The sequence below is a fragment of the Trifolium pratense genome, linkage group LG2 (assembly GCF_020283565.1).
Source record: "Trifolium pratense cultivar HEN17-A07 linkage group LG2, ARS_RC_1.1, whole genome shotgun sequence".
Classification (NCBI taxonomy): Eukaryota; Viridiplantae; Streptophyta; class Magnoliopsida; order Fabales; family Fabaceae; genus Trifolium; species Trifolium pratense.
In genome coordinates, this window is record NC_060060.1 from 3,531,099 (window position 1) to 3,558,216 (window position 27,118).

At 31.5% G+C, this 27,118-nt stretch overlaps 3 protein-coding genes and 1 long non-coding RNA gene across 8 annotated transcripts; 2 read left to right on the forward strand and 2 right to left on the reverse strand.

Annotated features, from left to right (window-relative positions):
• Positions 1-396: 396 nt before the first annotated feature.
• LOC123905666 (probable galacturonosyltransferase 14) lies at positions 397-5,802 on the forward strand. Its single transcript, XM_045955359.1, has 6 exons — positions 397-1,153; positions 2,281-2,336; positions 2,453-2,608; positions 3,125-3,715; positions 3,930-4,232; positions 4,869-5,802. The coding sequence occupies exons 1-6, from the start codon at positions 943-945 to the stop codon at positions 5,151-5,153; spliced, it is 1,602 nt and encodes a 533-aa protein (XP_045811315.1). The 5' UTR covers positions 397-942; the 3' UTR covers positions 5,154-5,802.
• Positions 5,803-7,812: 2,010 nt separating this feature from the next.
• On the reverse strand, positions 7,813-9,934 carry LOC123905668. Of its 3 annotated transcripts, none has more exons than XR_006808449.1 (3): positions 9,493-9,934; positions 9,042-9,317; positions 7,813-8,956 (listed from the first exon to the last, which is right to left on the reverse strand). It is a non-coding gene; the product is annotated as an uncharacterized LOC123905668 (long non-coding RNA). The 3 variants fall into 3 exon arrangements; XR_006808448.1 differs by having other exon boundaries at positions 7,813-8,938; positions 9,493-9,933; XR_006808447.1 differs by having other exon boundaries at positions 7,813-9,317.
• A 6,286-nt stretch (positions 9,935-16,220) lies between these two features.
• On the forward strand, positions 16,221-19,155 carry LOC123905670 (membrane-anchored ubiquitin-fold protein 2-like). 3 transcript variants are annotated; one of them, XM_045955365.1, is made up of 4 exons: positions 16,221-16,500; positions 16,902-17,152; positions 17,854-18,018; positions 18,806-19,155. In XM_045955365.1, the coding sequence occupies exons 2-4, from the start codon at positions 17,020-17,022 to the stop codon at positions 18,859-18,861; spliced, it is 354 nt and encodes a 117-aa protein (XP_045811321.1). In that variant the 5' UTR covers positions 16,221-16,500; positions 16,902-17,019; the 3' UTR covers positions 18,862-19,155. The 3 variants fall into 3 exon arrangements, with proteins under 3 accessions (XP_045811321.1, XP_045811320.1, XP_045811319.1); XM_045955364.1 differs by having other exon boundaries at positions 16,265-16,418; XM_045955363.1 differs by having other exon boundaries at positions 16,269-16,601.
• Positions 19,156-19,642: 487 nt separating this feature from the next.
• Positions 19,643-24,378, reverse strand: LOC123905669. Its single transcript, XM_045955362.1, has 6 exons — positions 24,244-24,378; positions 24,011-24,151; positions 20,842-20,915; positions 20,680-20,759; positions 20,399-20,550; positions 19,643-19,827 (listed from the first exon to the last, which is right to left on the reverse strand). Exons 1-6 carry the CDS (start codon positions 24,245-24,247, stop codon positions 19,763-19,765), a joined length of 516 nt encoding a protein of 171 aa, XP_045811318.1. The 5' UTR covers positions 24,248-24,378; the 3' UTR covers positions 19,643-19,762.
• Between the last annotated feature and the right edge of the window lie 2,740 nt (positions 24,379-27,118).

Here is a 27,118-nt window from a genome sequence, read left to right on the forward strand (position 1 = left end):
CAATAATTATCACCTCTTTCACACACTATACCATAATTTTCCAAAAAAAAATTTCTTTCATCACCGGTTTAATCTTGTTTGGTGGTCAGGTCTGACATCATGTGGTTTCAACCCATTCCGAAAGGAATCGAACTATGGTTCTCCCTATCAAATTCAGCGTGTCAATCACTACTGAACAAACTAACTACACGTTAATTTGCCAAATTAACCCTCCCTCTCTTTCTCTCACACACACCCACCATAATTTCCCACCTTTTCATCTAAATTTCATTCCCCCTCTCACTAACACAAAGTTAAAAAAATTAAAGATTAATTAACTAAAATTAACCACCATTCTCTCATAATGCTATCCACATAATCCTTTTATGTTTTAAGAATTGTCCATAAACATAGGACACCTCTCTAAAATTAAGGTCAAACATCCACCCCACACATTTCTCTCACCTCTCTCTCTCTAACCCAACACAATTTTGACTCACAAAAGTTTTTCATAATTTTTTTTTCTTTCTTTTTTTCATTTTCATAATTTTCCGTAAATAGAAAAAAATTAATTATCTCTCTCTTTCTTTCCCTCTCTCTCTTCTTTGATCCATGGAGTTGGAAGAAGAACTTCCAACAAACCCAGAAGAAATTTGATTCCTTTCAGCTAGATTCGATTACCCATTTGGCTAAAAACTTCAATGCGGTCTTTTAATAGACCAAATAAAAATTCAGATTCAAAGGGTCATTTTAGTGTATATTGGATCTGATGGTGGGTTTCGTGAAGCAATGTCAAAAGAAAATTGTTGATTTTACTGTTGTTGATATTAATGTTGTTGGTGTTGATGATGTTGTTGATAATGATGTTACATTTGTAATAACAAGTAAAGTGTTGTTGTCATTTGTTATTGTTGTTGTTGTCGGTGGCAATGACTTAGTGGTGCTTTTGCATCATAAACGACGATGCAGCTTCACTTCTCGCCTAGCATGAGAAGTATCACGATATCAAGCAACAATGGGTTTATTGACTTGATGAAGATCAAGGTCGCAGCTTGTCACATTTCTTATAGAACCCTTTTTCATACTATTCTCATCCTTGCTTTTTTGTTGCCATTTGTCTTCATTCTCACTGCTGTTGTTACCCTTGAAGGTGTCAACAAGTGTTCCTCATTTGGTACTTTTTTTAATCCTCTTTCGTTTTGTTTTGTTTTGTTTTGTTTTGTCATGATATGCATCATTTGGATTTTGGATTGGTATGTGTTTGTTTGTTTGTTTGTTTGTTTGTTTTAAGATAGATCTTGATTTAAATATTGGATCAAAAGTTTACTTCTTTAGGTGAATCATGAATTGTTTCATTTGTGATTATGGAAGTTTTTCTAGATGAAACTTTTCTTCATTTTAGGATCTTACGTGTGACTTGATGATAATTTCAGAATTTTATTTGCATTGATTAGCTTCATTTGAACTATGGATCCATGTTATGAGTAACTTTTGATACATATACCCAAGAGTGCTTAGATGAGATTGCGCGAGTCTCTTCTAGCTTAACCAAGATCCTAGGTTTGATCCATGACTTAGGCATACAGAAGCATTAAGACTCTTAGGGAGAGTTTGCCGCCCATTTGGGTCCCACAAGGCTCGGGGGATTAGTCTTTGCAGTTGCACGTAGAGGATACCTGGTTTACGCCAAAAACAACTTATGATACACATTGAGTCTTGATTCATTATGATGCAATGCAATGCTAAATTCGATTGATATGAATCTCTAGTGTGAATATATATATATAGTCAACTTAGTATAAGTAGCTACTTTCCTTTTGTGATTTGATTTATGACTTGAATCTTGAATTATTTTGAGGTTCATATATGGCATACCAACTTATAAGTTTTCTGTCATTGGTTTTTACTTCAAAATTGTCATATTTTTATTGGTAATTTACCGTACAATTCATAATAAGATTCGATTCACGATCAGGGATGGTGATAATTATGATGACGATTATGTTTTCCTAGCATGTAATGCTGAATTTTGTATCTTATCTTGTTGTACTGATTCTTTATTCGAGGAACTGATGTGTGATTTACTATTTAGAACTGATATACAAGTTGGATTGTGTTGTCAGTTGTCAATCTAATAGTTTTGATTTATCAATTTCTGTCATTCGAAATGTTGCCTAATTGCCTCGTATGTTTGTGTGTCTTAATCTTTCTTTCATTATGGTTCTGAAGGTTAATTGTTGTGTACAATTTACGTCTCGTCTTTTGTCTAATTCTGACCTTTTATTGGTTTTTTGTCTTCAGATTGTTTAGGTAGGCGGTTAGGACCAAGGTTACTTGGTAGAGTTGACGATTCAGCGGTAATTTTTTCTTTTTATGTTAAAATAGATTTCAATATATATAATCATATTTAGGAAAGTTTTTTAAAAACAACTTTATCTGAATAGTTGTTGTTATGATGATAATGGTGTAGCAGAGATTAGTTAGAGATTTTTACAACATACTCAACGAAGTGAAGACCGGAGAAATTCCATCTAGTGTGAAGCTGCCAGATTCATTTGAACAAATGGTTTCTGATATGAAGGACAATCAATATGATGCGAAAACATTCGCTTTCATGTTAAAGGGAATGGTAAGTTGCATGTTATGTTTACATTAATTATCGTGTATTTCTTGATTAACAATGAATTCTGTTAATGTTTTTGAATCTTAAAGGCTATCTAACACATGGATTGACATAAAATGACATTTTAGGCACCTTTTGTCACTGAAATTTTAATTTTTGAAAGTTTTAGATCCTCATTATTTCTGATAGATAACCATTACTTTTATGGATCACTCTGAGGAGTTTGAGAAACAATTGCATGTATTATGCAATACCACGGACACGGCACTTACACGCTGACACTAGTAATAATATGAGAAAGTGGAATAATTGGATGTAACCATGACACCGACACATGTTGGACACTTGACATATCTTTAATCTGAAGTGTCAGTGCTACATAGAATGTTCATATCTTTAATGATTTTTAATCCAATAATGTGTCGCATTTATCATAACAAAACTTTTAGTTCTTGTATTGATAGTGTTGGCAAATGATAAATTTTATTGATCTTTGTTACAATGCTGTGCTACGTTTGACAGATGGAGAAATTTGAGAAAGAAATCATAGAATCTAAATTTGCAGAGCTGACGAATAAACACTTCGCAGCTAGTTCCGTCCCTAAAGGGATTAATTGTCTCTCTTTGCGTTTGACTGATGAATATTCGTCGAATGCGCATGCACGCAAACAATTGCCTCCTCCGGAGTTACTACCTATGCTATCTGACAACTCTTACCACCATTTTATTTTGTCAACCGATAACATCCTGGCTGCTTCAGTAGTTGTTGCCTCAACTGTTCAGTCATCTCAGAAACCTGAAAATATAGTCTTCCATGTCATCACCGACAAAAAAACTTATGCTGGTATGCACTCGTGGTTTGCGCTAAATCCTCCCTCACCTGCTATAGTTGAAGTCAAAGGCATTCATCAGTTTGACTGGTTAACTAAAGAAAATGTTCCGGTACTTGAAGCTGTAGAAAGTCAAAATGGAATACGGGATTACTACCATGGGAATCATGTCATGGGAGCCAATCTCAGTGATACCAATCCACGTAAATTTGCGTCAAAGTTGCAGTCGAGAAGTCCAAAGTACATATCTTTACTCAACCATATCCGCATATACATACCTGAGGTAAGTTGGTTTCATCAACAATCAACTCACTCTTTCTGTATTGTTTCTCGATATGTCCCTTCCCTCTTGCAGAATATTTTTAAAACTTTTCAAACCATAATATCTTTGTTTTTTATAATATATTTACTCACCAAATGAAACTTGAAATGTGTACATGTGGTTGTGTTTGATCTTATTTGTGCTGATTGTGTTTAATCTTGTGTGTGTTGAACAGCTTTTCCCAAGCCTTGACAAGGTGCTTTTTTTGGATGATGATGTTGTGGTTCAGCACGATTTGTCTCCACTTTGGGAAATTGATATGAATGGAAAAGTTAATGGAGCTGTGGAAACTTGCAAAGGTGATGATGAGTGGGTAATGGAGAAGTATTTTAAGAACTACTTCAATTTTTCCCATCCCCTCATTGCAAAGTATTTGGATCCTAACGAGTGTGCTTGGGCTTATGGGATGAATATCTTTGATCTTCGTACATGGAGAATGTCAAATATTAGAGAGACATATCATTCCTGGCTTAAAGAGGTATAAAATCCTCGTCCATTATCATTTAATCATTCGAAATTTTATGGTTTTGGCATATGATTTTAAATTAATGCTGCTGTACTTGCTTAAATATTCTGTTGTATATTAATATATGTGGTAATTGGCCCGTAATAGTGTGCTCTGAAGCACTGACACATATATTGCCACTGGACTAGACATTGATAGGTAGACACTAATAATAATTTAAGAAAATGAAGTGATTGAATACCACATTGACACATATCAGACACCTGATGCATCTTTGATCTGAAGTGTCAATGCTACATAGGTAATAGTGTTCTCTGAAGCACTGACACATATATTGACACCTGACACAACAGTGATATGTAGACACTGATAATAATTTAAGAACATGAAAATTATTGAATACTACATGTTTTGTCAGGGTTAGACATTGACACATGTCAGACACCAAGCACATCTTCGATCTTCGATCTGAAGTGTCAGTGCTACGTAGGTAGTGAGGTCACACACAAACTTCCGTTTCCTTTGATCTTATCTTTCTTTTATTGGAAATTGTCCTCTTTTGAAAGTTGGGATTGGGAAATCCATACCATTGGCTTCAATTTATCTTTTTGTGAAGTTATAATTGACAGGTTGTGTTGTGTATGACAGAATCTGAGGTCAAACATGACAATGTGGAAGCTTGGAACCCTACCTCCAGCTTTGATTGCATTTAGAGGTCACGTTTATCCAATTGACCCTTCTTGGCACTTGCTTGGTTTAGGTTATCAGAGCAAAACCAGTGTTGAAAGTGTGAAAATGGCCGCTGTCATTCATTACAATGGCCAGTCAAAACCTTGGTTGGAGATTGGTTTTGAACATCTTAGACCGTTTTGGAACAAGTATGTCAATTATTCAAATGATTTTATTAGGAACTGTCAAATCTTGGAATCATAGTCTGCCAATGAGAAGATGCACTATGGTTTGAAAACATCATCGGATTCTACGAAACAGACGAGTACAAAATACCGGTTTCATCTAAAAATTTTGCAGCTTGAGATTTTCTTCAAGATGAATTTTGACAAGGCGAGTAGAAGATTGGTTGAGAGGACGAAGCAATCAGGACATATGGTGGGTGGATTCAATGCCACCCCCTACCGCAGACATGGTATCTGTCCTGGCTCGGACCTGACGTTCAGAGTCTTGTTACATAGAAACGCGTCCTTTAATTTTTGTTGGTGAAAGGATATACTATTATTGGTCTGTCATTGGGCTAGTGCATCAAAGAGAATGAACTGAATTCTTGAAGATAAAAGGGTCACATGCATGTGTCATCAATATATATATATATAGTTTGGTGTTGAGAACACAAGTGCTAGGACAGTTCATTTTTTAGTTAAATTTTTCTTAGTGCCAATTTTTACCTTCACCTTTTTATGATTTGATTATCATGATGATGGTGAATTCTAGGTTTAGTTCATGAGATTGCTTTGTTACAGATCCTTTGAATTAGGAAACTGTTTGTAGGATATAATATATTATAGTTATTTGTTGTGTAAAATGATTACAAGACATTGGAAATGTGCAGAGAATTCTTTTTTTCCAAGTCTTCATCCCAGTAATTTCCTATAGTTAATGTTCTCTTGATGGTTGCATTTGCACCTCATGTATAAGAAAAGAAAGTGAAGAGGAGGAAAAAGAAAGAATATTTAAGAGTAAATTGAGCATTTTGATACTCGAAATCGTAACAGTCGAACAATTTAGTCCTTCAAATTTCATAGCAAATTAATCCCTTAAACTACAGAACATATCAATCAATTTAATCTCTATCAAAAGGTCCTTACAATTTTAAAGATCAAAATGTTGATTTATTCGATAAGTTGATAAATGATGTACAACTGCTTTAAATCTGAATGATTTGATCTTAGTCGGACGGTCAAATCTGTTCTGTCTGCATGAAGTTTTGACTGCACTCAAATCTGTTCTTGCTTAGTTGCTAAAGGTGGAACTTATGGTGTAAATTTTTTGCAAGACATGCACCATTGAGTTGATGTAACCCTCCCAATGGGGTCAATATACAATTGTTTTGAAGGAAAGAGACAAATTTTTTTAAAGAATCTGGAGTACATGTTTGATCATTTAGAGTACATGTTTGATATGAATTTGAGAGTATCTATATACTTTAATTATTCATTGGTCTATTACTCGTACACACTCTTTTGTTTGAGTATGCAAGTGTGATGATTCTATGAACTTTGCAGGCATGATTTTTGTAAAACTATCTATAAGGTGGTCCAAATAATTAATCATTAGTGTATAAAATTTGAAAGAGATGCAAAAATACACAAGTGTCATTTGTGGTCCACCTCATTGGATGGAATTAGGTTTAGGCTTCATATTCATTATGTCATTGTATTTTTCATACCAAGATTCTCAATTGTTATATCTTAAATTCACACAGTTAGTGTATCAACAATTGTAGATCTAAATTTTGGTTTTTACCACCAATATCTAGTCCACTGAACCGTCTAATCTGATTCGGGGTCAGTTCTGATATCAAATGATTTCAGCCTTCTCCCGATCGCAATTGTGGGGGATCGAACCGTAAGTGATTGTAGATCTGAATTTTAAATTTGATATTTTAGATTTTTTTTAAATATCTAGATCCAATTCTATTTTATTTTTAAATTGTATATTTTATAAACTATTCGATCTGAATCAAATTGTTACGAATACACTGATTGCATGAATGAAGGAATATCTCAACTATACGGAATCCATTTTTGTATTTTTTTTTTTTATTTATTTCTTTCAGTATATACATGTACTATACAAAATATAGTACCACATGTTAAATTTTTACTCCATTTCTAACAAAAGGTCAAGCAAGCATGCATGTGGAATAGTATTGTACTTTAAATTTATATTACATCATTTTTTCTTTGTATTTAGATTCCTTCCATTCCATGGTCAAAATGCACGTTCATCTCTGTTGGAATGCAGCATGCAGCCTTAGTGATAGGAGCAACACTTAGTGTATGTTTGGTTTCAATTCTGGAGCATCCAGAATTGATTCTGGACGTGTAGAATTGATTCTGACTTGTTTGGTTTCTCAAAAGTAGAATTGATTCTGCCTCCAGAATTGATTCTACTTGAAGCTAGAAATCGTAGCTTCTGATTCTAGAATTGATTTTTACACTCAAATTTTTTGTTCAACTCACTTTTTCATGAATATATCCAAACATAAACCACTTCAGCTTAAAATCCACTACAACATTTTTGCTTTTAGACAACCGGTCAAAAGTGTAGCCAAAACTATGAAAATTGTAACCTAAAGGTACAGGGAACAGTTTTCAACTGTTTTATAAGCGAGCGTTACCTAATATCTATGGTTACAGTTTTTTCGCTTTTTAGGCACACTATTCAAAACCGTCGCCTAAGCTATCGGGAAAAGGGGACAGTTTTACTGCAAACTTTAGGCAACGGTTTATACTTGTTGCCATATTTATTTACAGTTTGTCACTGTCGCCTAAAGATTCAACAAAGGGAACAGTTTTCTAGTGACCCCATTACGTATAGGCAACAGTTTCTAATAAAGACAATAATTTTGAAAATATTTTGACCAAATTTAATATTCAAATTATATATTTGAAATAAAAGTGAGGCAAATACATGATCCTTTATTCAAATGTTTGTAGTTTTACATAAATGCATAGTGGATTACCTCCATTCTATGGATACTAAAAAGTACCTCCTACTATAAAAACCTAAAGTCATGGTTTGTGCTCCCATGACTTCTCAAATACAAGTTAAGACAATATTTACTCAACCATAAATACAACTAAAATTGGACATAATCCCTTTCTTTCAATGATCATTATCAATTCCAACCTTTCTTTGATCATAATCCATTTTCACCGTAGATAATGTTCGTACTCCCCCCGACATGGTTGGCCTTGTACAGCTTCTCCATAGTCCATATGTTGTTGTCTCTACATTGCAACCTCATCAATAACCACAATGAACTCTCATAACCGCTTCCGCTGAATTGTTTTCATCAAACCTGGCAAACAAGTATAAAATTATATCACAAAGTGGAAAATACTATTATTGCATAATGTAACTGAATCTAAATCATCAAGTTAATACAACATTCACATAATTGAGAAGGAAAACATCAAGCTTGATAGCACTGAAGATACAATAACTCAGTTAAGAGGAAATAGAAGAAACAAATATAAGTAGAAACAGAAGTACCAAAATCCAATTCAATGTTATGTGCATAGACAAGAAATAAAACAACACTAATTGACTTTGGTCTACAATATATCGTCAAGAGGCTTCTATGTTTTAAATAGATTGTTTATAACCTAATTGCAAAACACAAGACACCTTCCTCTATGAAAAACAACAGTAAAAACAATAGTGTCAAGTGTAAGCTTCAAATATGCTACTCCACTACACTTAAAAAGAACCCTATTTTGTGGATAACTAATATATGCAATGAAAGTGACCCTTCTTAGTCCCCATTGGGATAAATAAGCAAAAGTAATAAAAGGCTTTAGATTCTTGAAAAACATATGACAATGTTAAAACTGGTACACTGGAACTGAAATTCCAGTTCAGTTTGGTTCAAAGCTGCACGAAAAACAGTTCGGTTGGGTTTGACAAACTGGTTTACCAGTTCAGTTGGGTTCAGTTGGAGTTTCTCACATAAACTGATCTATGCTCATCCCTAATGCCTGCTCATCAAAAACAAACTGAAATTAAGAAACAACCCAACAAGGAGTTAGCTACCATTATTTTCAAAGGAAAACAAGAAAAACAAAGAGAATTAGGATTTACTTTGGTCATATGGAGTAACAATAGTTGTTCCAGTTAAGATTCAAAAGCTTCACAATTAAAATTAACTTTGGCACCTAAACCACACCAAGTCCTAAAATAACAGAAATAGCTTTGGTACCTGAACCACCCCAAAACCTAAAAATGAACTGAAGTGTGGCATCATGCTCCAATTTTGATTCCTTTTTGTAGGTTTTGTTGCAACCCAATTCATTCTTCTGCAGAATATCTACTTTGACCAAAACAAACACCATTGCTCTTCAACCCGCTACAAATAATCTGTTTAAATCCAATCAGGTGAACTAAAAGCTAGAGAACAATCAATAAACTTAACCATCTACTCACTAGAACTATAAAATGAGATTAGGTGGACAGATTTCAGTAACTCACAAACCCTAGGTGCTAATCTAATTAAAAAAAAGGAAATCATGATTCAAGAAAAGGGGGAATTCACCTCTTATATAAGAAGAAGAGCCCACAATGAGAAGAAGAACGAAAAATAGGAGAAACACGGCGCCGGTGGTTAGCAATGAGCACTTGAACAGGGAACAACGCTACGCTGTGGAGAACGAAGAGATAGAGAGATCTGAAATCTGCCGTGCGGGGAGGACGAAGAGTGAATCAAAGAGTAAACGAGCCAGCAGAAGGAGAAGAACCCCATTTCGTTATCGCTCGCAGTTGTTGTTGTAGTTGCGGGAGAAAACGCAGAACTTCACCTTGTGAAAAAATTGAAATCGGAATGACAAGGGTTTTCTACTTTTCTTTTTTACGAAAGGGTAGTGTTTTTTTTTTCTTTCTTTTTTTTAATCTCAATCTACCCTTTTTATATCTCAATCTGATTACTTAGTTTCTTTTTTTTTTTTTATACAAACTTTGTTTCTATTATATATATATATATATATATATATATATATATATATATATAAATCAAAAATATAAATCACTAATAAAAAAATATATAAATAATTTTTTTGATATTATCATTATTCTCTCCCGAGAGGAACCAACAAATTAATAAGAATAAGAATATACAGCTGTAAAAAAAAATTATTCTTCCAGATATTTTTTTTGTCAAGTTTTTTTTTTTTGTCAAGAAAAAAAAATTTCTACTGCTGGAGAATTTCTTATCGTTGAACTTTATAAGAAACAATTCCTAAATGTAGCCTTTTATTACAAATAATGTGACATTTGAAAAATGTTCCCAGAGATAGTTAAGGGAACAGTTATGAACTATTCCCAACATATTTCGTAGTTACATCTTAAAACTGTCCCCTGTTTTGGTTCAGGGAACAGTTATACAGCGTTACGGAAACATAATTGGCAACAGGCACAAATCGTTGCCTATGCTACTTTTAGGTTACATTTTACACATGTTGTATAAAAACGTGTTGCCAAAGACAATAAATGTTGTAGTGATCAATTTTGGCCAGAATCAATTTTACAGAATCAATTCTGCCAAAATCAATTCTCTCCGCCGCAGAACCAAACACACGCTAAGATTGAGACTAATAAATAGTAATATGTGTCCTTGTTCCATAGATAAGGTTATGGTTATCATCATATAACTTGGAAAAATATTTGATCACAAATATTTAGACACTCAATTTGGTCACACACATAACAATACAAATTATTGAATTATTTTAAATATATATATATTATTTAATTCTTTTCACTTTTTACTTTTCCTCAATTATATATGTGTAACCAAATTAAGTGTCTAAATATTTTATTTTTTTTATTTAAAAGTGTCTAAATATTATTCCTTCATAACTTGTGTCATTTGAGAGTGGAGCATGACTATATGAATAGGGTTTTCTAATGGGTTTGATTCTTATTTGGACTTTAGGGGGTGTACAATTTTTCTTATGTACCAACCTATTTGTATTGATTAGACAAATTTATGTATGTTAGTTGTGAATATTTAAAATAGAATAATTTGGTACGGGAATGTTGGATATTATTATTATTATTATTATTATTTATAATAGAGTTAAAGATTAAATTCAGAATTTTTATCGTACTACTCAAATTCTTCATCACTAAATCTGAGTTCAGTAATGTTGGATATAACTCCTATTTTATTGATAAATAGATAGGATTTAAGGTAATCTTATAAACTATACTCACTGATAAACAAATTAAAATATAAAAAAAAATATTAGAGTTGATAAAAATAAATTTGGTCATTAAATTATATGTGTCTAACAATTTAGCAACAAAAATAGAGACAAATTTTGTCGTTTTATCTATAAATTTCGTCGTTATTTTAACTTTTTTTAATAAATATAGACTGTAGTATTTAAACAAATTGTAATATTGTATTCTAAACTTAAAAAATAGAAAGATATTATAGTCACAGTGCAATTAGAGACGTAGAGACAACTAATCATGCATGATCAAATCTAATATATGTACTATGTTATTTGTATTTTTAACAAATAAAGCTGCAAGTATGACAAAGAGCACAAAAGATTGATTCAATATGGATTCTTTCTTATCTTGCATTTTCAAAAAGAATATATTATTCCACATATCAAACTTATGATCTCTTTATAATTCAACAATAACTCCAACAGTTTCAAATATGCTTCCCCTTTTTGGGATAAATCTACTATATATATATATATATATATACTTGTATTTTTTTTCTATTAAAAATGTAGAGGCCAATTGAACAAAAGTAAGATCTTTCTTTAAAGATTTTTTTCTCATATAAGAAATCAAACTGTACCAACAAAAAAAAAAATATCAAACGAAGGGAATTCCACTAAAGAGAGTATTCTCCATTTGCATACCTAAAATGCTATATATTACCACTACTAAAACAAGTTGAATATACAGACATAAATAAATAGAGACCACTACAAAAAAGTTTCTAATTTCCTTACTAATATTTTTAGACATAATAAGTACTACTAGAGATTTTAATTTCATGTCCACAAGTCATAGCTCTACTGTTAAATGTCGATATTATCATAGATCGAACATTTTTATTTGACTATGAACCTTAAATTTTGCAATTGATCAGTATGAGTTTTAGTGATACTAGTTCAACTTAATTTTAGTTGTGGACTATGTCAATCACATTGGACATGAATGCTTCCCTTTATTCCATATAGTTGGAATGTGGATTGTTTGCAGTAAACAATCAACGCAGTTACTCGTAAATTTTGATCTGGACCTTTGATATTAAATCGGATAGATAAAATTGAGAATTGTATATTTTAATTAAAATATAATCTCAAGTGTTAATTTTAGATCGAACAGTTGAGATTGGTTGCAACGACCTGCACCATGAATTACGTATGTTTCCTTGTAATATTGTGTCTATTATTACATGAATTTAATTTATATGTATGTAAAGTTATTTTACACATACATCCAATAATATATTGACACATCATGTATAGTATTTAAAATCACATAATATGTCACATTCATTAAATGATGTGACAACACATCATTGATATATGTGTAAAGAATCTTTACACCGACGGTGCACATCGATTAAACTTTTATTACATACTTTTAAATAAAAACTTTTTACCAGTATTTCCTTTTTGACTGTTCAAACTTATTTTAGTTAATCATTGGAAAACTACATTTTTCCCACTCGCCAGTTTGCCTTATGATGATTGTTCTTCTGTTCTAGTTCTTTTTCTTACTTTACTTTCTATTCTACTTTATCCTCTATCCTTTGTGGTGATGACACGAATTCCATTCTATATTGTCGCCATACACAGTGATGGTGCTAAAAATGGTTAATTCCGACTATTTGCAGATTCTATTTAATTATTAAAAATAATTTTTTAATAATAATAATATGAAAAATTAAAAGAATTATTTTTATTTAAATTTTAAATAACAAAGGAAACATATAAAAATAATTATCATTTCAATAACAAAAAAAAAAATCTTATTATGGGTTTTAATTTAATTTGAAACGATAAAATTAAAATTATGCAAAAAAAAAAAAATGGCAACATTGTAATTTCAAATATCTTAGATACACAAACATCATAGTCTATTGATACACGTAAGATATTTTAAAAATATTGACAATATATTACTATGAGTTTGAAGATGGTAAACGGTCAGTGTAATGAAAGTTTACACAGCCATCTAATGAGAAATCAGCACTCTTTCATGTCATATAAAGTAGTTTCAAAATAATTATACATGAATGGGGTGATGTGACAGAAAGATAAAACATTATTGGTTGTTTGTGTAACATTATTTTACTCTGTCTTCTTATATCCTTTAATCTCTATTACTATTAGAGTTTAATGAGGATGCATTGATACTGTAAAATAGTTTTACACTCTTGGTGCATATTATTTTTTCTCTTGCTATTATTATAAGGGTTTGTCTAACATGTGCAATATTGCACATGTTAAAGTAACCAAAAATAGTAATTATCTAATAAAAAACAACAATTATTTATTAAAAAATTAAATATTTAATATGAAATGCACAAATTCCAATGCAAATTTACTATTTTGAATTTCTTAACATGTGCAAAGTTGCACATGATAGAAAAACGGAAGGGGATTGTCTCCCGTGTAAATGTCACGGGAGAGTGTCCGGTTTTAACATCTACCCTTAATTCATTATTTTGTTATAATTAGGCACATGCAAAAAATAAAATGAATGGTATGGATTTAACCGGAAACAAATGTTACTCGAGACAATCCTCTCCCTAGAAAAACCCTTATTATAAAGCAGTAAGGGCTCAAAATTTTGAATTCTAAGACACTGTTTGGTAAGTCCAATAAGCTAGCTTATAGCTTATTGAACTAGCTTATAAGCTTGTTTGAAAAAAATGTGAAGTGTTTGGTAACGAGCTTCTCTAACTAGCTTATAGCGTTTTTTGAGATGTTATTTCAAGTAGCATATGAGCTTATAGCTTATAGCTTTTTCATTTTATTCCATATTTACCCTAATTAATTTTATTTATTTATTTTTAAAAATTATAATAACTACCCACTAACACTTACAAAAAAAAAACTACCCACTAACCATGTATTTTTATGTCATTTTGTACTTACAACAGCTAAATTTGCTATTCTACTAGCTTTTCAGCTATAAGCTACCAGTCATCAGCTATCAGCTATAAGCTAGTTTTTCAGCTATAAGCTAGCTTATCAGCTATCAGCTAGCTTATAGCTTATTTTTACCAATCAGAGCCTAGCACAATCCGCACTTACCTTGGGTGTGAAGTATATCTATTAGTGTTTTTTAATTATTAATGTTAATTAAAAATTGACTAACAATCGCACTACATGGAAGTCTGAGTTCGAACTCCGGACACCCTACTTATATATTCATCTTAAAGGTGAAATTTCTAGCCAATAAATTACTCGACAAAAATAAACTACTAACAATCTTTGGTTGAATATTTTTTCAATTTCAACTACATTTAATCAATTGTTGCTTAAAGACATTTAAAAAGCATGTAGACCTACCATATTATGTTGATCCTTTCTCATAAGTTGACAAGTAATTTGGTTTTATGCATGATTAAACTTTAACAAGTGTCACTCACTTGTGCATATATGTTGAAAAGTCGAATCTTCTAAATATATTATAGGAGGAATCTATAAACACTAATTTTAGAGGAATTAGTTCAAATTGCAAAATGTCAAAAAAGAATATTCTCAAAAGCTAAACATTATATCCAATTGTTCTTGCATGAACAATTGGATGAAAGTCTTACTTTACTATATTATAATTAACAAGTAAGAGGTTGAATTTAGTATAAAGAATTAGACTCAACAATGTGTGACAAATAAAAATTTAAATTCTATTCGGAAGAAGTATATATTTAATATTTGATATAATTCGAATATGATTATCTTTAATGGAAAAATATAGAAGAAGAAATATAAGTTCTTACTTTACTTACAAAAACACTATGATGATGCTTTGATGAGATAGGTTTTTCATCACAATAGGCAACTATTGGCTGCTAATTAATTAATTAAGGTTTAGGTGCTACGTCCCTTTTTGTACCAAAATTTTTATTTCCATGTAGTGGGTCTCTTGGGCATCCAATCAAGTTGGTATTATTTTCTTGTTTAATTATCACAACTTGTTTAATAAAAACCTATAATAAATATTGTTAAAAAAAAAAACCTATAATAAATCATAAATATTGAGAGTCTCTATGTGTGTGTATGTGTATTGAAAAATCCTTTAAATTGTGCAATGCAAAATATATATAATACAAACATCTTCGTCAAAAAAATAAACTACACAAACATAATTTATTCGACTTGAGAAACACATGAAATATGATCGAAATAAAATAGTGTACACATATAAGTCTTAAATCTGAGAGGATCTAAGTTTAAGTCTTAATAGTCTTTTAGAGGAATTAAAATGTAAATATTTTGAAAGGAAAAAACCGACCTTGTGTGCCTACAGATGAAGATTAGCTATCGCTAACGATAGCGAAAACTTTATAATTATATAATAGTAAAAAAAAATAGATGTAACTGTTAGTAGTATATAGAAAATTAACTTTCTAACAAAACTTTGTTTTTGGTGTATTTCTATGTGAACCTTTTTCTTATGTGTTAACCTTTCTTACTTTGAATTTAGTCAAAGAAAAGAAAACCTTTATTACATTGATTGATTTATTTTTTTTACTAAACCTTTATTACATGGATTTTTTTTACCAAACATTTTTTTTTACTAAACCCTTTTTTATACTATTTCTATTATTCTTAAAATAATTACCAAAAAAAGAAAATTGAAGAAGGCAAATGAAATATATTCATGATAAATTATGGCATGGTATAATAATATTTCTTGTTCCTTTTTTCTGTTTTTTTGGTAGAATCTTGTTCCTTTTTTCTTTTATCCTTTTTAATCTAACTTTACCAAAAAAAGATAAAATCTAATTTTATATTTCCTTATTTTCACATATAAACATAAAAGTACACTATTTACAAATGATTAGTCTCTAACTTTCGGTCAAAAAATTGCTCACAAATTTCTACATTATTAAACTCGATATCTTTATCCAGAATAAAATCCAAAACTTCGCAGTTGTGTGTTTCAGTTGTGTCAGGTGAATCTCTAGTACTCTAATATATGTTGCATAGATTATAACACGTGACCAATAATATGTTGCATAGATGAAAAGGTAAGATGGTAATAATAATTTTGAAAATGTTAAGAATGTCTTAATAGTGATGACAGACACATACATACACACGTTTGTCTGGTTCTCACTTTTGAAACAGTAACTGACACTAAAAAAGTTGACCCTTTTGATTCTATGTTATGATGATAAGAATAACATGTTCCATTAATCTAGTATGTGAAAAGATTATAAATTTTGAGCCACTTTGAAAACTCAGAAACACCCTTGTAATAATCCCTTTTCATTGTTTCTTCTGAATTTCATTTGATCATATCAATCATTGGAATAGAAAAACATCACTTAATTAAGGTTTTCTTTTTGTTATTGTTGAAATTCTTGCTTGATTTGTAGATGACCCAGTTGAGAATTCAATTTGCTTTTGTGATTTATTTGATGTTCATTTGAATTATGTAAGTGTGTTGATTGATTTTTGCCATGATGTTTTCTTTTGATCATTACTTGTTTGTTGGATTTCAATCTAGTGATTTTTCATTTGTTTGGATTGACTTATTTTAGATTATCTACTGACATAAGCACTTGTGAGACTGTTTGATAGAGCTTACAGAAATTTTATAATAAGTGTTTATGCTTATCTTAATTAAGTTGTTTTATCCAAACAATGACTAGTTTATTTCGCTCGATTTCATTATTCTTATGATCAGAAATTTGATCCTTCTTAGTTTTCTAACTTATTCAGTTTGCTGTTTCAGATTTTGCATCTTGTTTTATATTGAGTCTGATTGAGAGGACTCCACTTTTTTCGTCTTCATCAAATTTTGCACAATACTTGAAAAGAATACTTTGGTTGTGAGAGTCTTCCTTTTGAGTATGGCTGAGAAACAAGATCAATTAGAGATCAAGTTTCGGTTGAGCGATGGATCGGATATTGGCCCGAAAAGTTATGCTGCTGCTACTAGTATTGCAACTTTGAAAGAAAGTATTCTTACTCAATGGCCAAAAGGTTAGTTGTGTAATCTTATTTAGCGTCAGTTTGGATTGATTTATTTGAACTTATCTATTCACATAGTCACTTGTGACTGTTAGTTGTGTTGTGACTTGTGAGGTTGTTTAGGAGAGCTTATATAAACAGCTTATGTCATGTCCATAAGCATTCTGGGATAACTTATGAAAACAATTTGAACAACTGTTTGACTTTATTTATATTACCTTTTGTTATAGAATAGCTTATACACAAACACTTATATGATAAGCGCTTTTGCACCTCGTTTTTTGTCTTCCTATGAATACTTAAGATACTACCAATTTGTGTCTGTTGTAATGAATGATGTACTGCAAATTAAGAAGACCTAGGTGGATTGAATAACATGGAAACTTAGGACTATTAGTGTCAATGTATTGATTGATAGAAGGGATTATGATGATTCCATTTAAGTATGGAATTTATGAACTCTATGCTTGCTATATAAAAGACAGCAAGAATGTAATGTATATCCGAGTTCGTACGTTTAATAATTTCAATGCAACTAAGTGGTTAGGCTCAAATGTTTAATAAGCTCCAGTTAAGGTCTAATCGATCAGATATATCCAAGTTCGTACTTTGAGAAATGGAGAGTATCCTTATTCAATCGCGTCATTTGCATTTCAACTTTATGGCGTATATAAGATTAAAGAAATTTATAAGTTTGTGTTTATTTTTTGAAGATAAGGAGTATGGTCCAAGAACTGTAAAAGATGTGAAGTTAATTTGTGCTGGAAAAATATTGGAGAACAACAAAACAGTAGAGGAATGTCAGAGTCCATTGTGCAATCTTCCTGGTGGAGTTACAACAATGCTTGTGGTGGTGCAACCACCAAATTTGGAAAAAGGTTTGGTTTTTATTTCTGAAAAATGTCTTCAAAGCTATTATTATTCGTTGCGTTTGTTTTGCTTATGTGAACAGTTTTGAGAGAGAGAAAAACTATTTGTTTAAGAGAAATGCGCAAGACGCTCTTTTAGACTCTTCATAAAGCAGATACAAGAAATGTAAATAAGGAACACATGAGATTTGAAAAGCATGTTTTTTGATCAAAAATCGTGTGTTCTTTATTGCCCCAACTTCATGATCAAATCGCATGTGTTTCAACAACTCCATTTCAAAAGAAACCAGATACAAAAAATGTAAATAAAGAACACACGAGATTTGATCATGAAGTTTGGCCAATTGTTTCAATGTCTTTGAATATAGAGCGGCAGTATTACCTTTCTATCATTCAAGTTTAGGGTTTACCGATTACAACTTTTGTTTAAATACTCGGTTCAGTATACAAGATTATTTGTGAACCATACCGTACGGACTACGGAGCTATGCCCCCTAGCCCTGCTCTTGCGACCTTCCCACTTATCAGTCAACTATGTGTCATACCTAGAGAATATTTTCTATATAACATGATTTTAACGACTATTTCTCAATATAGAAACTACTCGTCGCAGTCTCATATGATTCTATAACATAACAACATATAGATAACATACATTTAACAACTGCAGATTGCAACTTTGCTACCTAAAATGCTTCTACACACTTTTTAGTATTAAAACTTCCCTTTTAGTTTATATAATTTTGGTGCTTAATCTGATTCTCATTGATTTTCTTCTTGTTTTTTCTTGAAACAGATAAGAAAGTAGCAGGTGAAGCAATTCAAAGCAAATGTGTTTGTGTTATATTATAGTGTCCAGAATGAATAGAAGATGTCATCTTTTTAGGTGGTTCAAAGTCAACATTTATATTCATTTTTATCATAAAGTTTATGACATAAACTATGGTTTTCAAATGTTACCTCATACACAAGTTTTTGGTTGTGAACTTTACTATTACTGCATGTAAAAAGTTATTGAGTTTGTGAAGATTGTGAACTGAAGCTAGTTGTTTCTTCACACACAATTTTCATAGATATTCATTTTATTTTTCCTTATAACATTGTAGCTGTTGATTGAAAGTAACTCTATCTACCAGTTTGCAATCATGTGCTTGATTTTCATTTTAGGGTCCGTTTGGAGATAATCAGTTATTATGATAAGTGCTTATGCATAAGCTTATATAACCAGTTGAGGAATAGTAGCTTAACTACTTAGCACCTAAATTGCTTACAAAATTGTAGTAATGGTTCTCTGTAATGTCAATCCTCAGCCTGAGATGGGTGTGTTAAAAGTTTCACATCGAATGAATTCATATTATTAACTTAAAACAATATATTTTACTTGTGATTGTTTCGACCACATTAGTTATTATACTATTACCTTATAAGCAAATGCTCGGAGGTTCAAACCCTACCTTTTATGTATGATAGCCAAAGTTTATAAAGCAAAATATTCACGTCATCCGGTCAATATCAGACAGTTTGGATCGTTAGACTTTGGATTTCCTAACTGCAAGGAAAATGTTATTCCTACCTATAAGTCATGCGACTGATTTTAAAGGAAAATGTTAAATAAGAATACAAAATCCTTTAATAAGTGATGAAACCATGTTTCGATTTAAGTTCCTACCTTTCTACACAATAGTTTTCTACATGAATTGTTCAAATGTTGCAATTTAGTCTTTCTCTCTCAGTAGTTACAATATCGAATTTTCTACTCAGTTTCTTCATCATCTACTCCAAAGTCCAACCCAGAAATCGTCATCTTTCCAACGTTAACTGCATAATTCGAACCACCAAGTAAAATACAAGAGTTAAAACCAGGACACAATGGAAAAAAGAAACGATGATTCAAATATATAAATGTATCAAACAGATTAAGCTGCTTATAATTCAATGCTTAAGCTCATGCATGTATACAGCTTCATTCAAGTAAAAGAAAGAAAACAGCCGCTTTCCTTACATCTCTACAACGCGAGAATTGTGTCACATTCAAAGTTAAGAATCACGATGCGAGAAAATGGAGGAAAGTTTTAAAATTCTCCTTCAAAAGTTATAACGAAAAGATAAAACGCTACAAAAATTATGTTTTTAAAAAAAACTGTAACAAACAGGCCCTATATTACAAGAGTAATTATCAGTTGACAGCAGCTATAAAAAATAAAAATAAAAAATCTGTGCCGTCTGGAAACTTTGAGACTAATTGTGTTGTCCAGATGTACGCTTCCGGAGCCACGGGAGGTTTTTTAGAAAGTGGGGGGTGGAGAAAGTTGCCCCCGAGTTCAATAGTCGAGTTATAGAACAGAAACATAAAGAATGGTAGACTGGAAGAAATCTCTAATCGACTTACCAACAGCATCCATCCCAGCTAGTTTTGGCATGAACTTCCTGATGTGGTCTTCAGCTGCACTATCAGCTTTCAGTGTCTCACACTCGAATGAAACAGTGATTCTTTCCTTCCCGTCCTTTTGTTCAACCATACCTGTGATCTCCTTATCCCAACTGTTAAAAAGTGAATGCAAATAATCTTTATTTGTCTATTCGAGTTTCAAAGGTTGACTTTCTTACCAGGAATTTATATCTAAGTGACATGATAGAAAAATATATCAGTGTTGATCAATGAGTATTTACCCGTGAGCATGATCAATGTCGTGGAATCGAGCAGCATCGTGACCTTTGCACTCCACAACAGTGGCTTGTTCTTTCTTCGTCTGTTTTATCAGAAACAAATAGGCATTAAATGTATGATGGAAGACAGGAAAAGATACACAACGCAAATGTCGGAGTTACTACATTGAAATCTGTGATTGTGAGTTTGATGAGACGATAGTCCTCACCCTTACTGCATTCCCTTTCGCATTCCAATTCTTTCACCATGAAAAAGACAGAAAGGAAAACATAAATACGTTACAGAGAATGAGCTCACATAGCACAATCATGAGAAAGAAACAAACATACAGATTAATAATAAGCACAAAGGAGTACAAAAATCCATGTTCTATCGTCAATAAAAATATGTCATCATAAAAAAATGCATTGATATTCTCTTCTTAAAGGACATCGGGAAGAGAGAATTAGACTTATATCATGACATGAACACTTATATTAATATTTGAGTTCACTTATAAAATAGCTTGTGACATCTATAAACTGTTTTCAGCCTATTTCAATAAGCTTCCTATAATAGTTTATAAAGTAAGCACTTAATTGAACTCCCCAAAAATACTGTAAATGCAAATTAACTAATTAAGAAGGTAGTCAAAAATGAAGATTTTACTAGGGGTTAGGAAGGGAAGTCAAGAACATAAGAGTGGGATTTTAGTACGGATTGCAAGATCTTCCAAAAGTATGATACTAATAGATACATGCATGCATATCAATTCATATAACATACATACATAAGAAAATCACTGAAAACACTTCATTAAGGTTAGATTCAAAAGCCGCAAGAAAGTCATGCAATTCAGAAGTCACAAATTTGTGCTAGTCAAATTCTATATATTAAATCTAGAAAATATTTAAAATTAAAATCTTAATCTTCCATATGATCTTCCTCTCCATCTCCAGTAACATATTCATCATGCAAATCAGCACTCACATCAAATAGAGACTTCAAAAATGGAATATCAATATCCAAGTCGTCCACATCTAAACCCTCGATGTCTCCATTATCATAAACATTTAAGCTCAACTGACCCTTAAGAGTCAAGATTGCCTTTCTTATGCCAATTTTGAATTAGCCATGACAAAAAAAAAACATCATTTTAAGTCTTTTGCTTCAAACAGTTTCTTGTCTTAGAGTGGACCTATACAAATACAAATTTAATTAAGATAAGCATGTTGTAGGTATTTTACAATTCATATTCAATATTTTTTATTATCTTACCATCTCGAAAGCACTCTCATTACGCTCACCCCCATAAGAACTACATGTCAAGCTTGATACACGAATGGCAAATTTTTGGCCCAAAAGATCTGCCCGTTTATCCAAATCATCAAGTTGAATCTCAATCTTAGCTCTTTCTTTGGGATCGGCCACCATTATTGTTATCAACTTTGTAGACCGTGTTGAACTTTAACATCGACTATTAATCTAGGACTATAGTGAAATTGGGGGTTAAGAAAATAGCCTGCAGCATGCAAAGGGCTGTGGAGTTGTTTCTCCCATCTTTCATTAATGATCTCCAGTGGAGGAACAGAGCTAAAAAACATTGAATTACTTTTCACGGTTCAAACCAAGACAACAAAGCAAAAGTTCAATTGTAAGTCAATACTCAATTCTACCAGACATATTTCCCTTTCTATGAGGCCTTTGAAAAGATTCCTTCATATCTCCTCTTTAACTTGCTCCATTGCCTCGAAAATGGAACCCGTGGCTAGCTCCACAATTGAATTGACCAAACTAAGCACTTCAACCAGAGGATGTGCACCTTTAAAATAAATCATGATGTTTTTTCCAAAACCACATCCTCGACATATTTCCCATCCCTTGACTTTGCAAACGGGCTGGACTTCCACTCCTTGGATGTGAACATTCTTCTCAAAGCTCCCGTGTTCTCAAGAATACAGCCCAAAGTTAAGTAAGTTGTGGCACAACAAGTAATTCCTTGTTTCACCAAATCTATTCCTTTTGTGACGTTATGCAATTGAGAAATTAAAGAAGCTGTTGAATAAATAAAGGCTATAATTCTTTTAACCTTTGTAATTGTCTCTTCATGAATGGGTACCTTCTCATAGTCTACCGATATCATCTAAATGTTGTGTGTTGCACTTACACAGAAGGTGTCCAATACAACCTAGTCCTTTTCTCCATCAACATCTCACCAGCAACTTTGTAGTATGTTGTATTGTCATCTCGTCACAATTTGGAATAACATTTTATTCCCAGACTTCTTCAGCAATGCCATCCATCATCTTAAAGAGTTTGTCAGATGATTCCAACATAACAGATGCATCAATAGACTTCAAAAAAAATGTTCTCTTCGGACTAGTCTCACTTAGATGTTTAGTATGGTCCTCCTCTTCTCATCGGTCTATCCATCAACCATTATGGTACACCCGTTATCTTCCATATAGCCCTATGTTCTTCCAAAGCTTCCCTCGTCAACTTAACTTCTTCCGTCAAATATGTCCCTTTAATCTCATCAAAAGACGGTGGCTGAAACCCTAAGCCATGTCTCGAAACCAAATCACACGTGATAGTAAATTCATCACTCTTAACCACATCAAGCCATAGAGCATTATTGTAGAAAAACCTTGCAATCGCTCAACATGCTTCCCCTCTCAAAGTCATCTTAACCTTATTATTGACCATATCTTGTGAGCCAGCTCTCCTCCTCTTGAAAATATCTCTAGAACTCCGAAAAACTACCTCATTTCCTTTTCTTTTTTCACCAACTCAAACACACCCTTTCTCATTAATCTCTTGCAAATCACTAAAAATATCTTGCAAATCATTAAAAATCTCTAACATTTCTTTCCTCACATCATCACCAACACCCTCACAAGCATTAACATCATCTTCAGTTCCAACCAAATGACAAAAATCGGTAAACCCCACGAGTTGTTATGTAGTCATCACAATATCTACAACTTATTACATCTTCTCCATCAAGTGAAACATCATGCTCCAAAACCACATTAACAACATTCTTAGGCCCCATTATCTTAGAATCCACACCAACATTTCCATAAAAGGAACCACTAGGGTTAGCACCATAAATTAGGTTTAGGGTTTCTATTTAAACCTAAAAAAAAAAATCAGTCTTTTGCAACTGGGTAAAAAAAAACATTTTTGTTTTATCTTACGAACTTACATTCAAAAATTCAACTATGATTTTCTACAACATGATTAAATTATTCATCCAAAAACAACCTTAACTGCACCAAAAAAAAAAACACAACCTTAACAATTTCAAAACGTGAAAATTTGCATAGAAACAGTTATGAATTAGTTGATTACCGGTGCCATGAAGACCATAACAAGTGGAATGAGGAAGATGAATGAAGTGTCCTGATATTGAACCGTTTGGAAGTAATGCTATTGATGCTACTCCTTCCATTGTTGTTATCTTCTTCTGTTCTTGTTCTTCTTCTCGTTCATCTGAATATAATAGAAGAAAATGAAAATGGGTGAGTAAAAAATTGATGAGAGAGGAAAATTAGTGGCAAAAAGTTTGAATTTTTAAGACTGACCCATGTTTTTGTGTTGTTAGGACAGTGATTTTGTGACAATGACAGCCGAGAAGAAGAAGAAGAAGAAGAGGATTTTTGGGAAAAGCTTGTTGCGCTTTTTTATATTTTCATATAATTTAAAATATGTTAAATATTGTTAAAAAACATTACAAAAAATTGATAGAGGAATTAAAATTGAATAATTTTAAAATGAAAAATTAATTTCCTGAGTGAATAAAAATAGATGAATTAAGTGTCCGTAAGCTTAACTTAGTTAGTATAGACATTACATTATATATACAGAAACTGAAATTCGAACACTAAACACTTCGATTATTTATTTTAAGGGTGGAATTTACTATATAAATTATCCTTTTATGTATATATTTATTTACAATATCATTGACATAAATTTAAACTTTATTTTAAATTATTTAAAAACAAAGGTGACTCAATTAATTTTATCATAAATAATATTAGCAAGGACATTGTCCGCCTAAAGCCCAACATGTTATGGTGAATGTCTTGTTTAGTAAAATTGTTAAGGATATGGGAGTTAACTTTCAATTGACCTCCAGATAAAAGTTGTTTTTGGATGTTTGCAGGTTGTTTATGCTTGATATTTTCTTCTAGCTATCCCAATTGATGGATAGGTCAGCATATGTCTCTGATAGAGTATCGCACTATCCTCAATTGCCGTCTGATGATTCCCTTATTTCCTGTTAATGAGGTGTGCCTTGTTTGTCATAAGGTGTGTTCGGAGTACAAATTTGGGGAGCATGCAGTTCATTGTCGAGAGCTTCCAGACTTTAAATACAGACATGACTTTGTTCGGGATGTCCTTTTTTATGTTTTTAAGCGCGCATGAGTATTTGTGAAGAAAGAGTTGTCTATGAACTTCTTAACTGACCCACAGGAGGAGAGATCTACATTGAGGTTGGCCGATGTTCTGGTGTACGGCTGGGTAGGGGGAAACATGCATGTGTAGACTTGACTGGAGTTTCTCCACTTGTGGAATTGACGACTGGAGATTTTACTATAGTACAAGCGGTCCTCAAAGTTGTTTCAAGTAAAATGGTCAAATATGAGAGAGCACGTTCCGACAAATCATGAGTTCACTTACACCTTTTGCATTTGACATTTTTTGTTTTTTAGCACCAGAGGTTGTGAATATTTTAAAAAGAGTTCAAAAAATCATGCATAACAATGTGGTGTTTTCTCGGTCTCAAGATGTAATGTTCAAAATGATTGATTTTGTCATCCAAAAAGACTTGACCTGCGGATCATTACTAAAAAAACCACTTTTTAAAATAAAATAAAATAGGTATTATAATTTGTTTTTGTTTTTCTAAAAACTACAAAAAAAAAATTTAAAAAAAACTATTATTGTTAATTTTATGCTATAACATATAAGTTGTAAATAATAAATAAAAAATTTTGGCCATTGATATAGTTTGTGACATTTTAATGATTTTATCTATTTTTTGTATGCAGTCAATATTGTGAGTTAAATCCATAAAAAAAAATTATAAAAAAAAAACACAAATGATACATGTTTGATTGTGACATTTTATAATCTATATATATAATTCCTAAATAGTTCTCCTAACCCTAATCCATTTAGACCAATCAAATTGTTTCATTTAGACACATCATCTATTTAAATACAATTAAATCACTCTACAATACCACATCATTTCTACTTATATTATTATTATTATTATTATTATTATTATTATTATTATACTTTTCATATTCTACATTTATATACTTATGACTTTTTAATATACACTCACTCAAGCCTTTACTTAGCCTTTACTTTTTTTGGTGAATATAATAACTTTTGCTTACTATATTATAATAAGGAGAATACAAAAATACACACTAATTAACTTTGTAACTCTCGGTAATATTTTTTCATCTCTTAAGTCACAATTCAATTTTCATCCCTCAGACTATTCTACCAATATTTTAATATATAGGTTACAATTGTTTTAATTTGTATCTTATTCATATTTTCCTAACTAACCATTACGAATGTTATAAACAAATATTTTCATCCCCTGAGGCGCAATCATGTGCTTAACAATATTACCATTTGTTTTTTCGGTTGAACGTGAGAATAGATTTTTTCATATCTTATATGTGCAATTTCTCTTTCCATTATCTTGTCTCTTCATCTTTTGTGCATCAGGTATAAATACTTATGTTATTTTCTAAAACCATGATTTGTTGTAGTTATTTTATTTTTTGCAAAAATTAACTTTTTGCATAACAAATAAAATTAAGAGAATTTGACATTTTTTGTTTGTTGCAGATCATACATTTAACTTTTGTGTTGCACATCCATTTATAGGTTTAGTTAAGTGCTACTGTATATGTGTATTCATATTCTATTATGATACAAATTAAATAATATATACTTTATTTTTAATTGAATTATGTAATAGTTGTTTTACTTTCCTTTCGTTTACTTTTTTATTTATTCATTTTTTTTATTGATATACTTATTTTTATAATTTTTGATTTTAGGCTTTGGGTCATCATCTCTTGCTCAAAAGAACTGAACTGTGAGGTTGATGCTCTTCACATATGTCCCTTTGGAATATTTTTAAAAGATATGTACCCTTTAATTTTATTTGTTTTATTTGAGTTTTTCTAATTCTGTCACTATTTATATGCCAATTGTGTGACTTAGATTTTGCCACATCTCTTTTAATCCAATCCTTTGTGTATTTTGAAATAGATTTATATGTTGTGCGGAGATATATCCTATTACTCCTGTATATATAAATTTTAGATAGTTATTCTGTTACTCATGTAAAGTAAATCATAATCCTTAAACCAATAATATTTATTCATTTAACCACTCACTTACAATGTCACATCACTTCTC